Source organism: Berghia stephanieae, chromosome 7, assembly GCF_034508935.2.
Source record: "Berghia stephanieae isolate SIO BIC M18660-M18661 chromosome 7, UCSD_Bste_1.3, whole genome shotgun sequence".
NCBI classification, from domain to species: Eukaryota; Metazoa; Mollusca; class Gastropoda; order Nudibranchia; family Aeolidiidae; genus Berghia; species Berghia stephanieae.
Genome location: NC_088366.1, coordinates 42,028,449 through 42,046,827, shown reverse-complemented (window position 1 = coordinate 42,046,827; position 18,379 = coordinate 42,028,449). Strand labels below are relative to the sequence as shown.

Sequence of the window (18,379 nt, the reverse complement as noted above, 5' to 3'; positions counted from 1 at the left end):
TATTATACTTTTACTCTCTCCAATGCTCTTCAACGTGTTCCTAGAGAAAATTATGAGCAAAGCTCTTGAAAATCATCAAGCCTCTGTATCAATTGGTGGACGGAAACTGTGTAAGTTGCGTTTTGCTGACGACAAAGATCTCATGGCTGAAAGCGAACAAGAACTACAAGATATAACTAACGGACTCACTGACTCGAGTCCGAATAGCCGCAGCTTTCTTTTGGTGCTTATTATTATTATTATTATTATTATTATTATTATTATATTATTATTATTATTATTATTATTATTATTATTATTATTATTATCATTATTATTATTATTATTATTATTATTATTATTATCATTATTATTATTATTATTATTATTATTATTATTATTATTATTATTATTATTATTATTATTATTATTATTATTATTATTATAACAAAATATGAATGAGGCGTCAATTATCACTATAACAAATCTATTTGATGTCAATATTGTTGTCAGAAGTGTGATATCTTGTGTTTTTGTCTTATTTGAAGATGATAATGATGCTAATACTGACAGTGTATCGCTATTCTGGATGGAATATAAAATAATGGTAATTGAAATAACTATAATCATTGTAATAATAATGATGATTACAGATAATAATGTGTGAAGGATGTCATGAGTTTAAAATTATTCTTTGTCTCTGGCCGCGAGATGTATCTCAAAGTAAACGTATGCCTCTGGCCCTTCACAAATTTGTCTTCAGTGTCAGCATTTATTTCACCCCTTAAAATCAGAAAAAAAGATAATTCTCGATTAACCTGCTCAGTTTTACATTGACAAAAATGCAATTTTACATTTTGGCCATTGGATGGAATCTTTTGACCTCCCATGGTGGGTGACGAGGTCACTTGCTATGTCTTCTACCCCCCCCCCCCCCCCCCCCTCTGTACCGTGTTTTCCATTTCCAATTTACTTTCTGTCTTTGCCTTTAAATGAGATAATTCGGTTTTGTTTTGGTCATTGCTGGAGTCCTTAGCTAAGATGGAAACAGTCAAATTATCAATTTTAAGAAATGATAAATGGTATTTCTCTTTCCCTTGTAAATCATCACTCTGTTATGTGCTGTTATGTTTTTCGTTGGTTTTTTTTTATTTTTATTTTTTATTTATTTTTGGTTGTTGTTTTTTTTTTTTTGTTTTTTTTTTTGTTTGATTGTTTTTTTTTTATGTTTTTTTTTTTTTAATTTTGATATAATGTTTTGTAAGCATTTGAGTGTATTCCTTTTAGTCGGAAATTGTGAAAAGACGGCGACTTTCAATGCTATCATCCAAAATTGGCACTAAATAACGGATAAACATGTCTTTTTTTTACTCACTTACTTACTATGGCTATTATTATTATATTATTATTTCAAACCATTCAAAATGTAAATACCTTCATGTTGACTTGTTGTGACATCAATATTCTACAAAATGCCCTATTTGTGTTAATTTTTTACCGTACATGTTGTTTTAATTGTTTGATTTTTGTAAAACTAGCGGCAAATTTTTGGCAAATTTTGTTATTTTGGTGGCAAATTTTACCATTTATTTTTATGGCAAATTTGGGCAAATTTTGGCGTTTGAAATGGCAAAAAACCGCGGGGACAGTATAGTCGGTAATTTTTTCTTAAAGCAAAGAAACAGAAAAAATAATCAAGCGGGGATTTAGAAAACAATTCTGTTATAACCGGGTCCCTGTTATATCTGGACCTGATGTCCGCGAGTTCTAATGTAATGATAGCACTTTACAGATTAAATGGTTCGCCTTGCATATAATTCCCTGTTACCGTCGAGGGAACCTCTTGTAAAGCGCATTGAACACACTTTGTGGAAATTGCGATCTGTAAACGATCGCTTTTGTTTTACGCGTACCATTTAGAAACGTCACTGGCTGCTTGGGAAAACGTAATAAGTTCAAAACTGTTGCACATCTTCGGGTGTCGTGAGGCTACTTACATCTGGACAGTATATGACACCCGTGGGGTCACTCTGACAAGACTTGCCGCCCTCATGCTGATCGATATTTATTTATTTATTTAATTATTTACATCGTTTTGTCTACAGATCCATAGTTTGAAATTTTCGCCCTGAATAAGGGAGTTAGCGAGTCGTCATTTCTGTTTTAAATGCGTCTACCGGCGTGCGCTTATCTGAAGGTCTGATTACCCAATTTATTGTGGGCTCGTTGTATGATGAAAATCTTTTAAAAATTACGCAAAGTATTGTCCATCACAGCCATGTTAAACTGGCTCCATAATTGGGTTCGGATGTCAGACACATCGGGGTTTACCCTTTCCCCTTTCACTGAAGCCAGAGTCGTATTGCTGTACCAGCTCGCTTTGTGTTAATATTTCGGTCAGCAGTTATAAACAAATAGAGGATGAAAGAAATTACCATTTAAGTTGAAAAAAACCCCCAAACAACAAAACATTCAGGCAAGCCTTTAGAATTCAAATAAATAATAATAATAATAATAATAATAATAATAATAATAATAATAATAATAATAATAATAATAATAATAATAATAATAATAAATAAATAAATAAATAAAAACGGTTCAACAGATTATATGACACCAGTGACTTATTTGAATTTGATGTGTGTCAATTAACACCATTGTTTTTTTAGTTCTCGTGTCAACGATTATCTGTGTGTCGACGTCACACAGTTGTTATGACTTACACAGGCAACCATCTTCCACACAAAGACAAAACATCAGTTCTCATTTTGGATTGAAAAGTTTCTTCAAATATTCATCTTTACGGATAGATATTTGGAGTGACAGTTCTTAAGTCAAAATTTAAAAAAAAAATGATTTGTCATTATACGGTGAATTTCCAATAACTTAGTTGCTAGAACACTCGCTTCTCAAGCAAAGGGAATTGAATTGATCTCGAGTGAAGTCGAGATTTGGTATCTGGGTCTATTAGATCTGGTGGAAAGAACTTTGTGAAAAGATTTGACGGTGAAAGGGAAGTACAAGTCTTTTTTCAAAATATTCCGGTGATAATGATTTGACATGTAAGCTGTGAAAATCATTTGGCCCGGTGGTGATAATCCCGTGTAAAACACGGGAAAACATTCTATTCATAACTAAAATACAATCCTCCCCCCCCCCCCCAAACATTAAATATTTTACCACAGATAGGATTATTCAAATGAGTTGAACGGTTAGTGCTGAAAATATTACTTCTTCTTCTTCTTCTTCTTCTTCTTCTTCTTCTTCTTCTTCTTCTTCTTCTTCTTCTTCTTCTTCTTCTTCTTCTCTTCTCTCTCAGTCATCATCATCATCATCATCATCATCATCATCTTCTTCTTCTTCTTCTTCTTCTTCTACTTCTTTGTGTGTGTGTGTGTGTGTGTGTGTGTGTGTGTGTGTGTGCGTGTGTGTGTTTTGTGATTTTTTTAAAAAAGTAAAACAATTAAGGATAATCACCGTGTAAAGGCATCGACCAAATGGTCGAGAGTATTTTTGTTTTTGCCTACTTTTAAGTTTTCTTTCTTTCCCTCTTTGTTGTTGTTTTTTTGTTGTTGTTTTATTTCAGTTGTTTTTGTTGTTTTCTTTTGTCTTTTCTTGTTTGTGTGCTGTTACATTATATCTGGCTCGTGGATGCTGTCCTTTTATTCACTAAACGCATAGCATCAATTCAATAGCAACAGGAATTTTAACACTATAAAAACCGAGATCATTCCAGATCCTTTTTCTTAATACAGTGCATCATGTTAGTGAGCTAAACCCGTGTAAGGTAAATAACTGTATTATTTGACAAAAATTGAGGCGAAAAAGAATCGTTGCCCCTGATCAAATATGCTCTTGGGGAATAAAAGATTTGTTGACCACTAATTGGACTACATGACACGTTTAAGTTAAATGTCTTGTCAACAAATGTTAACGTTTTCATCGGGATTCGAACCAGTTACCTTCCGAGCCGAAGACGGGTTACTGATCTCTATACCACTGGACAACCCAAAGTTAGATAATAAAGGTTAGAAAAGTGAGTGGAGCAGGCACTTATGTTGATAATAGCAAGAAATTATGATGAAGTGAGTAGAAAAGTGCCAGAAGACAACAGAGAATAAAAACTACGCGGCGATGGGGGCTTGAACCCACGACCTTACTCTTTCAACAACTCCGCCTGGCCGCGAGAGGGTAGCGCACAGTCGAAGATATACACCATGCTTGATACCACTTTCTTTTGGAGTGCTGGATGGCTTCGAGTGTAATTGTAGAGCTACCCTCTCACGACCAGGCGTAGTTGTCGTACCAGTAAGGTCGTGGGTTCGAGACTCATCGCCGCGAAATTTGTTTTTCTCTTTTGGCACTTTCCTACTCACTATATCTTTTTCTTTTATATTAAAGGTTATCGTATCTTTAGGTACATCACCCGCTTCAGTCACAATTCATAGACAACCTACCCCCCCCCCCCCGCGCCCTCAACCAAAATCCAAACTTCTGTGGGCGCCAGTCTCTGGCCAATGACAAAAAGTGGTTGAGGAAAATGCACCAACAACAAACAAGCAAAACCTAAATACATACATACATAAATGAATAAATAAATAAATAAATAAATAAATAAATAAATAAATAAATAAATAAATAAATAAATAAATCAATCAATCAAAAATCAAAAACAAAATGCTAAAACTTAAAAAAAACCCAACAGCAACCCCTCCTCCCCCCAAAAATACAAAAACAAAAACAAACAAAAACATAAAAAATAACAATAGTTATATAATGATTAATAGAATTACAATGGTGATTAATAACAAATTACTAGATAAACTATTAAACGTATAAAAGAATAATACGATAATTTCTAGATCTGTTGAATTATTTTTACCTCATCTATTTACACCTACTTATTTGTACAAGTTGAATTGTACGCATCTCAATCATTATTAGATACCATGCAAACCCATGCTTATGCTTCTTTTTTTTTTTTATCGGGTTAGTTATAGTTGCCGCTTCTTTACTAAACACCTAATTTAGAATGTTTTATTTATTCAAATTCAATCCTTGGTGTTAGTCAAATGAATTTATTTAAAAATTGTTTGATTAAACATGGTGGTTCATGAAAATATGTGTTAATCATACGATCTACGTAATTATACTTATCGTTTTTCATGTTATGTAAATATTACACAAATAAAAAAAACAGTCTTGTTACAAGACCTTATCATTTATATTCTCATTGGCTACGTGAATACATTTTTGTAGGTCTGATAACTGAACTTGAACGTGTTATCAGACTTGTAAATCTCCATGTACATTTAATTTCATAAAACTCTTAACCGTATGCTTAATCAAAAATTGTTGTAAAGACTTTATTTTGCATTGGTTATTTAATTGCGATAATGTAATACAATTAGGATTATTAAACTCAGATGTTTTAGATAGATGTTTTCAGACATCAAAAGGGAAGGAACCGTTTAGCGAGAACTTACCGAAATAAATAAATAAAAACTTCGGCAAATTGTGCGAAATTTATCTTGTACTTGGTCATGTGAGCAGTTAACTTCCTTTGTCGATTGTAAACATCGTCTTCGCTTAGCGTCCAATCTTGGACTAACTCAACTTCTGAATCTCTGGGAATACGATGCTCTGGGAATATGAATATGATTACATTGGCGACATAACTTTTAGCATGGACCAAACAGATCCACGAATGCATCTAGCAACAGCAGATTCAAGTTTTACAGAGTCAAACTTTATGAATTTGTGATATTGCTGTCAAACTTAAGACAGAAGGAAAATTCCACTTGGAGTTGGACTTGGACCATTCTCATTCATTTGTTTATTCTTGACAATTGATATTGATGAATCGTCCATTCATTCATGCAATGGTGACAGTGACAATAGTGTGCTTTGTCAGTGTCATTGTCCAGTCAATCTTTCAATTACATTGAAGATAGAAATATTACCCTGGCCTCGGTAGGTAACAATAACAAGTATCAAGTTTGTGTTGAAAAAGACTTAAATTTAAATATATAAGTATAAGTAGGTACTTTGGTAAAAAATTCAAATTGGATTGAGCTCAATGAAACCTATATCGTTTTTAAATGCTTTTCAACACGATTCTAATGATACAAAAATTGTGAAAATCAGATAATTAATTAAAAGAAAAGTTATGTAATTTTAAAGTTAAAATTAAAGGCTGAAAAATGGTCTTCTATTTGCCTTTGTTATTTACTGACGGACTTTGTGACCTGAGAATTGTTGCATTTCCGGTAGTAACCACCATTTGGATTTCAAAACTGGTCTAAAATGGCCGCTAAGATTTGAGTAAGGATTTTGCTGGAACGAATTTCATGGATGCGGTGGCGGTATACAACTTAACCCTGAATTTAATTTTATGGGGAAGTGTCTAGGGAGACCAAGATTTTGGTCTCCCGGCGTAAAACTGTATTTATAGAACTATTTCTTTATGTTGAAGAGGCGAGTTTTTACTTCTATTTATTTATTGCTTGCCTGTTTGTCTTTGTTGCTGTTTTTGCTTAAAAATTTTTTTTCTTTTCTTTTTTTTTTTTGGTTGGGGGGGGGGGGGGGGGGGGGGGGGGTATAATCACGCCAACAAATGTCAGAAAAGAGATGCAAGTTATCGGCCTGTCGCCCACACAATTTATTTTTTAAATATAAATTTCTATAAAAATAATAATAATTTAAAAAATCGAAATATAAAACCAGAAAATAGAAGTTGCATTGAAGGTAAAATAATGTTTTAGGTGGCTCCGTAGCGCAGTGGACAAGCTGTCAGACTCCAACCTTGAAAGTACCGGGTTCGATTCCCATTGTTGACATTTTAAAAATTTATTTACTTTGTTTTTGTTTGCTTTTTTTTTTTTTCCAAAACTTTTTATCATGTTTTTAAAAAACTTCGATTTTAATTTTCTAAAATTATTTATTTATTTGAGATCAGTATTTGTGTGCCATGTGTCTTTTTACTTTAGATTTTTTAAATTATTGTTATTATTCTTTAATTTATTATCATTGTACATCGGTAATCACTAAGCAGCGTGCTAAACTACAATCTAAAACTATTTAAACCTCATGGACGTATGCAGCAACATTTTCATTAATTTACCATCACCGCCAACGGAGGTGCATAAAAACGGTGCGTTTTGTACACCTCCAATAGAGGTGTATAAAAACGGTGCGTTTTTGTACACCTCCAACGGAGGTGTATAACAACGCCACCTATTATTTTCTCTCCGTGTCCAAAGAGGGCTCAGCATGCATTGTTATCTAATAAAAAACAAACTTACAGTAATTATCTCAAGGTTTTGTTCTTGTTTCTTGTACATATCTTTGATTTCCATTTCGTATTAAAATAGCGTCATGATTTTTTCCGTTTTTACATAATTCTCCCACCATATCTGGCCCCGCGGTTTTAAGCATTTAAAAAATGAAAGAACAACAACAAAAACATACAGGCAAGCAATGAATAATAGAAGAAAAAACTCGCCTCTTTAACATAAAGAAACAGTTCCATAAACGAAAATCTTGGTCTCCCTAGCCAAAACAGGCCATTTTTGGAGTTAAGATGTTAAGTAAACGTGTCATCATGAAATTTTGATTTACTAAGCTCTAATCTTTTAATTATCCAAAGGTAAATTATACCCTATTTTATCCACAATCAAAAGATATACTAAATTGTCATTGATAAACTACACCAAATGATAGAGTAATTTCTCCTGAAGAAAATAAGACATAAATCATTAAAATCTATCCATAAACAAAAAATCTATGGAACTTTTTCTGAGACCCATCACTCAAAAGTCCAAGATTTTGGTCTCTCTAGCCTCTAGCTCTAGCCAAAATGGCCCGTTTTCTTTTGGCTAGGGAGATCAAAATTTTATTTCCCCAGGGTAAAACCGTATTTTCGTTTACGTTTATGGAACTGTTTCTTTATGCTGAAGAGGCGAGTTTTTTTCCTTCTATTTTTTATTTATTGCTTGCCTGTCTGGGGATAATAACAACCTTTTGTTGCTGTTCTTGCTTTTTATTTTGGGTGGGTGGCGGGGTTCTTTTTTAGGTAATAATCACACTTCCCCTCCCCACCCCACGAAAAAAAAAAATGTTATTATTATGTTATATCATGTTGAGGAGGCCATTTAAAAAAAAAATTGTTTGTTTTTGTTGTTGTTGGGGCCTTTTTAGGGGCCTTGTAAAAATATCATGCCCAACCCCCCACACACAGAGAGAGAGAGACAGAGAGAGAGAGAGATATTGTAAGTTATCAGCGGCCCAACACAAAAATTATTTGAATTTTCTCATTTTCTTTTTTGTTCTTCAATTTTCTCTTATGTAGTTCCAAAAAATCCTTTTACTTTTCTTGGGGGGGGGGGGGGGGGGGGGGGGGTACCTACTGTTGAGTACAATGCAGTACAATGACGAATACAAAACCTTTGCCTTTGTTTATAAAGGGTTTTAATGCGCTTAAAACACATTTAGCTCATATAAGTGCTGGTAAAAAGGAAGAAAAGTAGGATAGTTTTAAAAAACAAACCATCCAAGTGCCCTCTGCTTTTTCTCTTTGATCTTGTCTCCCCTGTGCCCAACACCTGGTCATTTGTGGGTTCCCCACCACTACCTTCCCCCGTCATCAGTTTATAATTTTCTCTCCGTATCTAGGGGCCGCATGCACTATTATCTAATATTAAATGACACTGACCTTGCCTCACCCCTAACACATGGTAGGATGAGGACTGAGGTAGTCTCCATTCTATCGTTGTTCTCCATTTCTTGTTAGCTGACGCCGACAGCAGACCTTTGGTTTTTTTAAGTTCAACTGAATCTCTGAGTATAAAATACTGCGAATAATGATTTCCTCTATTCGCAGTAGTATTGGGAATAGTAGATAGCGTTCGTATTCATTATTCGCAGTAGTACTGCAACTTGTAGATATCATTCATTTCAAATTATAAATAAACTACATTATTATTAGTATTATTATTATTATTATTATTATTATTTTGCGTTTCGTTGACGATGTTCATGTGTCTGTTGTTGTGTAGTGATGGTGGTATTGATGTGGTGGTTGTGATTGTAGTGGTGGTGTTGATGATGTAGTAGAGGTAGTGATGATGACTAAAAGGATAATGATGATGATATAATGGTGGTGGTGGTTGCTCTAGTTTTGATAATGATGTGGTAGCTGTGGTAGTGGTAGTAATGATGAAGATGTGATGGTTTTGATTGTTGTAGTGGCGGTGGTAGCGATGATGATGAGGAGGAGGATGGTGATGTAAAGGTGGTGATGGTTGCTATTGTTTTGATAACAATGTGGAGGTTGCTGTGGTAGTAGTAGTAATGATGATGTGGTGGTGGCTGTAGTAGTAGAGGTAGTTTATTGATGGCAACTTCTATTATTTGCAGGAGCACTGAGATATGAGTCATGAGCACTGGTTAGAGTGTGTGTGTGTGCGAGAGAGAGATTGAGATTCCTGGAACTTTATAAAATATATTTAATAACTGTAAATCATACAATAAACGGGGATGGAATTATTCTCATTAAAGTAATCTGACGATAAGCTGATAGATGTCAAGATGTGAATGAATGATCAAGTTGGAGAGGTGGGGACGGGGAAATTTTCACGGATTGGATTGGGGTAACAAAAACAAAACAAAACACGATCTTGTCAAGTTTCAGACTTAAAGGAAAAGTTGAAACTTCAAAATCTTAATTCTAAGTCACACAAAATATTTTAATCATCCCTCCTTTTCTTTTTTTCTCAAACTAACACATTCTCATTCAACTTCAAGCCATTTGAGAACACGTCATTTTGAACAGAAAATACAGTGAAGGGACAAAGACTAATTTTCAGAGATGGGAGAGCGCTTCTACTAGTGCAAATAGTGATTTCACTGTGAAATCACTATTTGCAGTACTACTGCGAATAAGCACTTCGACTTCAAATATTGATTTTTACGGTAAAATTACTAGGCGTAGTAGCAGCACTCTCTTGACCTGAAAATCAGTGCTTTCTGCTCACTGAACACGACACTGTGTTTTCTGTTCACAATGCGGGGTTGTCGAATGGCTTGAAGTGTGAAGTTGAAGGAGAGTGAGAGTGTGTTAGTTTGAGCAGGAAAGAAAAGGAGGGATGATTGTAACATTTTGTGTGACTGAGAATTAAGAGTTTAAACATTTCAATTGTTCCTTCAAGTCTGAAACTTGACTAGATCATGTTTTGTTTTATTTTTGTTACTCCAATCTAATCCATGAAAATTTCCCCACTTCTCCAACGCTCATTCGTTCACATCTTGAAATCTATCAGAACTTTTCTTCTAGATTACTGTAAGGAATAGTTCTGTCCCCATTTATTGTTTTATTTACAGTTAGTTACATATATTTTATAAGGGTTCCAGAAACTCTCTCTCTCTCTCTCTCTCTCTATCTCTCTCTCTCTCTCTCTCTCTCTCTCTCTCTCTCTCTCTCTCTCTCTCTCTCTCTGCGTTGTTCATGACTCATATCTCAGTGCTCTTGCAAATAATAGAAGTTACCATCAATAAACTACAACTACTGCTATTTCACCACGACATCATCATTACTACCACTACCACAGCAACCACCACCACCACCTGTACATCGTCATCATCGCTACCACTACTACTACAACCACAACCACTATATCATCATCATTTACCACTACCACAGCTACCACCACATCATTATCAATACTATAACAACCACTACCACTGTATCATCATTATTGTTACCACCACCACAGCTACCTCCACATCGTTACCATAACTATGGTAACTACCACCACCATTACATTGTCATCATAATCCTTATCGTCATCATCAATACCACCACTACAACCACAACCATCACATCATCACCACCACTACCATTACATCCTCATTACAGCAACCTCAATCACAAATACTACAAAGACATCACCCTCATCATCATGCATCACACTCAATACATTTTTAAATTTTTTTATTATGAACACTCTAATTGAAGTACTACAGCAATTATCGATGTTGAACTATTACTATTAAATTGCAAACGATAAGACAAAGGCACAATGAACCACTACTGCAAATATGAAACAACAAACTTATCAGTTTGCAAATACTACTGCAAATATAATGAAAAGGAACAGAAACGCAAACTACTGCTACTACTACTACTACTACTACTACTACTACTACTACTACTACTACTACTACTACTACTACTGCTACTACTATGACTATTGCTACTACTACTACTACTATTACTACTTCTACTACTACTACTACTACTACTACTAAAAATAATGAAGTTTATTTATATCGCACCCAATCATCTTTACAATAAAGCTCTAGGCGTAAAATAACAAAACATTTGTTGTAGGCTACTTCTGCAAATACTGAATGAACCTGAACAGAGCATTTACAGTACTTCTGCAAATAACAGACCAGAACTTAACAATATCCACAATTGCAAGTAACAAAAACGAATGACGTCTACTATTTGCAGTACTACTGCAATTAGAGATAGCCTTGTGTTATATCACTAGTTTCGTTATCCTGCTGATGTTGGTGTCATTATCATCATTATTACAATTATATTTTAAATCATGTATATAATTAGAGTTGGAGACCTGATTTGTGATTTGTTGCCTCATTAAAATATCAAAGTCCAATTAGTCTTATATACAATTGGGCATTGTAAAATGTAATTTTAAAAATTGGTTAAATAAACTTTGACGTTTTTTAAACAACTGCCACTTTTTAATTGCAATACAAAAATTTGAAAGAGTGCTTTTCATTTCCATTCAATTCAAGGGATGATGCTTTACTGAAAGAATTCACCAATTTCCTGTTTCATCATGGCATCTGTGAAATACGATGAAGATGTATATGAGAATCCTTTCTTCACAGGAATCATGTCCACCTATCCCCAAGTTCTGGAGAAGATTGTCAAATACAAAGGCACAGTATGTTAATATTTTTAGAATTCCATTCTGTCTATCAGAATGGTCATCATTTTAATGTTTGATTATTATTTAGTGTCGCGTCTATGTAGGAGAAGTGGCAAGTCGATGGTGCCTCTTTTACCCTGTTATAATTGTGTTAAACTTCCTGACAACTCGACAGATAGTAATAAATTTAAGCTTAAAGAAATAGGTAGTAGAGTGGTGGTAGATTGTGGCACATTATATATATAGCTTAGGGATAAATTAGGTTCAGAAGATAAGTATTAATCCCTGTTAAATCAGAAATACTTTAATATAAATGAGTAGAATAGCCTCACACAATTACACTTTAACACATAATTAAACAAAAGAATGATAGGACATTTTTAATTAATTAAAGTTAGGCTATGGTGGGTAAGTTAATTTTTTCATCCCTTCGTGGTCTGTTTCTAAACTTATTATTATTTGTGCCTTATCTGTTTTATAGAGGTTGGCTGTGACGGGTGGCGACCTTTCTATGACTGGTAGCGGTGCCTGTTTAATTCATGGATAGGCCTCTTGGTCATTCTTTGGTTATCCCTGTGGGTCACTTGATAAGTAGTTTACCACGAATATCTAGCTTCAGCTCCAGGTCTAGCTTCAACTCTAGATCAATGTGTAACCAGATCTGTGTATATACAGGAGCTGATTTTAAAGCACCTTGAACTTCCATAGAGGATAATGTGATGTGTAAATGCTTTTTTAAAAAAGAACCCTTTTTTTTTTAAAGGCTAAAGATTGCTTTCCATTTTCTCCTCAGCTTTGTGTGCCAAGATTTGCAGCTGCATCAGAATTCAAGCTGTCTAAATCAGATGCCATGGACCATGTTTTACTTCCTCGTGACAGCGAAGAGGGAGAGATTGAAGAGTATATCACAGCATCTGGAAAGGTGAGTCCAATCTTTGATTTAATATAATAATATTATATAATATGTTTACAATAATGATGATGATGATAATAAATAATGAAAATAATATTTTTAATGAAAATGATATTTAATGATAATAATAATAGTAATGATGAAGATGATGATGATATTAATAATAATTATAATGAGAATAATAAAAATAGTACTAATAGTAATGATAATTAATATTATTAATAATAATAATATTAAAGCTGATTAACATAAATCGAATAATAATGATATTAATAATTTTGTTTCACATTAATGTTCTTTTTGTTATTATTATCATTAATATTATTATTATTATTATTATTATTATTATTATTATTATTATTATTATTATTATTATATTATTATTATTATTATCATTATTATTATTATTATTATTATTATTATCATCATTATTATTATTATTATTATTATTATTATTATTATTATTATCATTATTATTATTATTGTTATTAATTGTTAAAAACTAGAGCGTTATATTGGGCAATATCCACTAAATGTGCTCAAAGAGCTTTGCAAGGGTGGACAGGAGGCCACTTGCTGTGTCTTCTATCCCTCCTTAGCTTAGTTTTGTCCCAGCCCTTTCCGGAGTCCTTGACTGGGAGGGAAACAGTCAAATGTATAGCTATAGATTTGGGAGATGATCTTTTTTTCTTTGTAAATTATTTCTCTTTTATGGTCTGTTACATGTTTTGTTTGAAATATATAATGGTTTGTAAACATTTGAGTGTGTTCCTCTTAGTGAGGATCTGTGCTTGTGTCTGGATGAGACTTTTAGGTGATCTCAAACTAAGTACATTGATGGTGAGCTCTGGAATGTACAACTTTTCCCTATTTGAACCAATTCCCTGTTGTCTTACTTTTTCTTGTATGCTTTCAATTATAAATCTATAACTTTTTTGACTCTCCTATTGTCTTCTTTTTTACTGGCACTGAAATGACATAAATAGTCGCAAGTGCCATGAAACCTTAAAAACAAACACAAACAAACAAGGGCTCCCTAGCCAACAGCAACACTTAACGTGTTGGACGAAACATGATGCCTGTATGGCAATATTACAATTTTTTTTCGGGCAGAGACAATGCTGTTAACTCTCCTTACCGTATCAGTCAGCCATTTTCAGGATTTTCCCCAAAAACTTCACATCCAACTAACACAAAAATAGATTTGTTATCATTCAAACACAACATCAGTAAGTTCTTACGATACATAATTCCCTTAGAAAAACAAGATCAACTATAGTGTTCATTTTCTTTAAAATTTGTGATGTACAAAAGAAATCTGAATGAGATATATATTGTCTGTATCGTAACAAATGTGATGATTTTCCTATACTTGGTAAGGAGGGGGTTAATGGCCAGGTACTCATTTACACCTGAGTATGGTGAGAGAAGGTGAGTTAAGAGCTTTTTCTAAGGACTATTATTATTATTCTTCTTCTTCTTTTTCTTCTTCTTCTTCTTCTTCTTCTTCTTCTTCTTCTTCTTCTTCTTCTTCTTCTTCTTCTTCTTCTTCTTCTTCTTCATTTCTTATTGTTGTTGTTATCATCATCATCATCATCATCTTTATTATTATTATTGTTATTATTATTATTATTATTATTATTATTATTATTATTATTATTATTATTATTATTATTATTATTATTACTATCATTATTAGTATGTGCGGCTATGTGGTCTAGCGGTATGACACTCGCTTTCGGATCGGAAGGTCCTGGGTTCGAGCCTCGCTCGGCGCATAGTTGAGTCCTTGGAAAAGGCTCTTTACTCACATTCTCTCACCGTACTCAGGTGTAAAATGAGTACCTGGCCGTTAACAGCGTTGTCTTTGTCCGAAAAATTGTAATATCGCCTAACAGGCGTCATGTCTCGTCCTACATGTTAAATGTTGCTGTTGACCAGGGACCCCTTGTAAAGCGCATTGAGCACGTTAAGTGGATATTGCGCTATATAAATGCTCAATTTAATTTAATTATTATTCATATTATTATTTGAAGTTCTCATTCTAAGTTTTGTTCTTGGCAAAGGCAGTCATCTTTATGTTCCTTGTGAGATTATCCAAACTAACTATTTATCACCTTGCTCTTGTGCAGATGGCTCAAATTCATGGGGGAAAGATATCAACAGGAAACGGATTTGAATTTCTGTTGGAGGTGAGATTCAGTTGTGTTTCGAAATTATTGTTTCTAGTGAAGACTATCATTTAAAGGACAGAAACATTTTAATTGTAGAATTTTGAATCATTATTGTCATCACTATCATCCTCATCATCATCTTTATGGTGCAATCACAATCTTTACTCTGAGTGAATTACCATTTAGGTTTAAGGTAGAATATAAGAGTTTCTAATAAAAATATAAATTACAAATTAAGCATTTTTGTGATTCAAACATTTACTTAGCAGACAGTAAAAGTCAGAAACAAGTTCAACTAATTTTACAATAAGATAGAAATATATAATCAGTTATATGGCGCATTGAGATGAGTATTCCGTTTTCTGTAACTTTAAATGAATCAATTGCTTTTTACCTAGTAAAGAAATGCTTCTTAATTGTTGAGTAATTTCCAAATCTGATAATTGACCTCGTTATCCGGTCACTAATGCTTTATGGGTGGACAGGGAGAATCCAAAGCTGTCAGGAGCAATTACTGACACGATGCAGAGATCAACTAGGTGTAATGTGTGTGCTTATCCTGAGGAATCCAGCCTGTAACACAACCAGGCAGACACTGAAATAGTAATAGTACCCCCAAGGAAAACGCAAAAGAGGGAGACCAAGAAATACCTGGAGACTGAACCTTGATACAGATTCAAAGAAGACAGTAACGACAACCACCTCGAAAGACAGTCCAGGATAGAGGACATTGGCGTGCTGTGGTCGATGTCCTATGCTCTATGGAGAGTAATGGTCACAAGTAAAAAGAAATTGTGTATGTTTGTGTGTGTGTGTGTGTGTGTGTGCCAATTCTCTGCTTCATTTTGTCTCATAGGGAAATTAGTCTTTTAGTGTACAATTCAAGGGAAGACTTCAATGACTTGGGTGTTAGTGTTAGTGATTGTGCATTTCCAGAAAGAGAGCTATAACTAGGGATAGCACAGCAGTCGATGTAGAACCTATTTCATCCAGGTTGTGAAAAATAAAAGTAGTCCTTCTGAGCAATTTTTCTCCAGATCTAACAGACCCAGCTACCCAATCCCTGCAGGGTGGGCAAAGGGGTCTGAGAAAAATCTCAACTTCACCCTAGATCGATCTCTATCCCTTTGCAGGTGCTCTACCTACTGAGCTTTTGGGACTGAAGTCCTGGCAGTGAAGTGAGGGTTAAACCACTTGTCTTCATGAATTTGAAACACCATTTGTAAATGGTGATTGGACAATGAGGGAATTTGGTTCTCATCATATTTTTATTGCTTACCTCCAGGTTGCCATCTTATTTTCTGAGACATTTCATACGGATGCTGGTGGGAGTTACAAAGTTTTGTGTCTGGATGGATATCTGAACAAAGAGAGAGGTAGGTCATTAGCTAAGTGTTTTTTAAAAATGTTTGTAATGTGGTCTCGTGGTATGACACTTGCCTTTGGATTGGAAGGTTCTGGGTTTGAGTCCTGCTCTGAGCAGCGTATAGTTAAGTCCTTGGAAAAGCCTCTTTACTCACATCCTCTCACTGTACTCAGGTGTCAAATTAGTACCTGACCTTTAACAGTGTTGTCTCTGTAACCTAACAGGTGTCATGTCTCGTCCTACATGTTAAGTGTTGCTGTTGGCTAGGGACTCCATGTAAAGCCTTTTGAACACGTTAAGTATATAAAAAAGCTCAAGTTTTAAAAACATTCAAACTGGAAGCTCTATATATTTTTGGCAAAGTTTACTGAAATGATACGAGGACTTTAAAATCAAAAGTCATTCTCTCTTTTTACCTCAGTCTATCTGCATTTATTGTATAATGTCAACCTTCATTGTGAATAAGACCTCGTTTTTGGACACACTAGAACAAAAATGTGTTTGAAAAGGAGCTGAAAAGATGTCTTTGCTGAATGAAGTCATTAACTAAAGTGGGAAAGTTAAGGTTTCTGAGTTTGGAGCTGATGCTATGATGTCTTCAGGAAATTTGTTCCAGTCTGCATTATTTTGTAGGAAAGAAAGAGAATTTCCAGTATAATGCACTGCTAGATGGTGCTATGAAACTCTTTTCATGAATTGTTCTAGTGAGACGTGTTGGTGGTTTAAGGTCTGTTTAGCATTGATTGGATGACTGGGTCTATTAGATCTGACAGAGAGTGCTGTAATTTACAATAGAGTAGCGCCCTGTCCATAGGGTATTAAGCAATTATAAATGCCCATTCGGTGCTACAGGAAGCAGGATAAACACCGGCACCAAAGGTCTTGTGGGTTCTGAAGGACTACTTACATAGCTTTTCCTTACATTATCTATACCAATTCTCTCCCATTTCCTTTCTATCTCTCTTCATCTGCTACCTTCAACATCTACATCATTGGTGTTACTTTTGTGACTGGTTGACTTTGTTAAGACCATTTCTCCAAGAGCATGTGTGTATGTGTTCATTTGGGAGGAGTATGTGTAGATAGTGTGTTTTTTTCATGAGTGAGAGAGAGAGAGAGAGTGAGAGAGAGAGAGAGAGAGAGAGAGAGAGAGAGAGAGAGAGAGAGAGAGAGAGAGAGAGAGAGAGAGAGAGAGAGTATTATGTTGGAAGTATCGTTGTACCACTTGAAGAGACAAAATTATTGGAGCGTGACTCACTCATGTTCTACACTTCTTTTCTTTTTATCTTTTAGTATCTTTTCACGTTACCATTTTTGCATAATTGACATTCCCCAGTTTTTGGTATTTTTATGTGTGGTTAATGTATGCTATTAGACTTTGGTGTTTGGTTGTACATTAGTGATGCTTTTCGTTTGTATTTATCTTTCTGATACCTGTGTCTTACAAGAGTTTCTGATTCCTTTTGAATTTCATGTTCGACAATGTGCTTCGATTTAAAAATTATAATCACTTCTCATTTGGATAATAGGAAAAATAAACAAACATGTACGATGTCTCTTTTTCTTCTTCTTCCTCTTTGTTTTTTTGTTTTTTTTTCTTCTTCTTCTTTTTTTAAATTTATTTTTTCTTCTTCTTCTTCTTCTTCTTCTTCTTCTTCTTCTTCTTCTTCTTCTTCTTCTTCTTCTTCTTCTTCTTCTTCTTCTTCTTCTTCTTCTTCTTCTTCTTCTTCTTCTTCTTCTTCTTCTTCTTGTTAATGTAGATATGTTAGTTACTGCTAGTGTTTTTTTTTTTGAAAGATAGTGTAAATAAATCTATCTCGCTATCTATCTATCTATCTGTCTATCTATCTATCTATCTATCTATCTATCTATCTATCTATCTATCTATCTATCTATCTATCTATCTATCTATCTATCTATCTATCTATCTATCTATCTATCAATAATTCTATCTATCTATCTGTTTATCTATCTTACTTATTTA

At 34.1% G+C, this 18,379-nt stretch overlaps 1 protein-coding gene across 2 annotated transcripts in view; it reads left to right on the top strand.

Moving 5' to 3' along the window:
• The first annotated feature begins 5,510 nt into the window (after window positions 1-5,510).
• LOC144977258 (ankyrin repeat domain-containing protein 27-like) overlaps window positions 5,511-18,379 on the top strand; it is a 48,754-nt gene continuing 35,885 nt past the window's right edge. Inside the window, exons 1-5 of one of the 2 annotated variants that reach the window (XM_078922290.1) lie at window positions 5,511-5,955; window positions 11,806-11,957; window positions 12,736-12,864; window positions 14,988-15,047; window positions 16,315-16,405. In XM_078922290.1, coding sequence (XP_078778416.1) covers window positions 11,850-11,957; window positions 12,736-12,864; window positions 14,988-15,047; window positions 16,315-16,405 — 388 coding nt within the window. In that variant the 5' untranslated portion in view covers window positions 5,511-5,955; window positions 11,806-11,849. The remainder of the gene's footprint in view (window positions 5,956-11,805; window positions 11,958-12,735; window positions 12,865-14,987; window positions 15,048-16,314; window positions 16,406-18,379) is intronic. The other variant, XR_013646285.1, reaches the window with a different exon arrangement.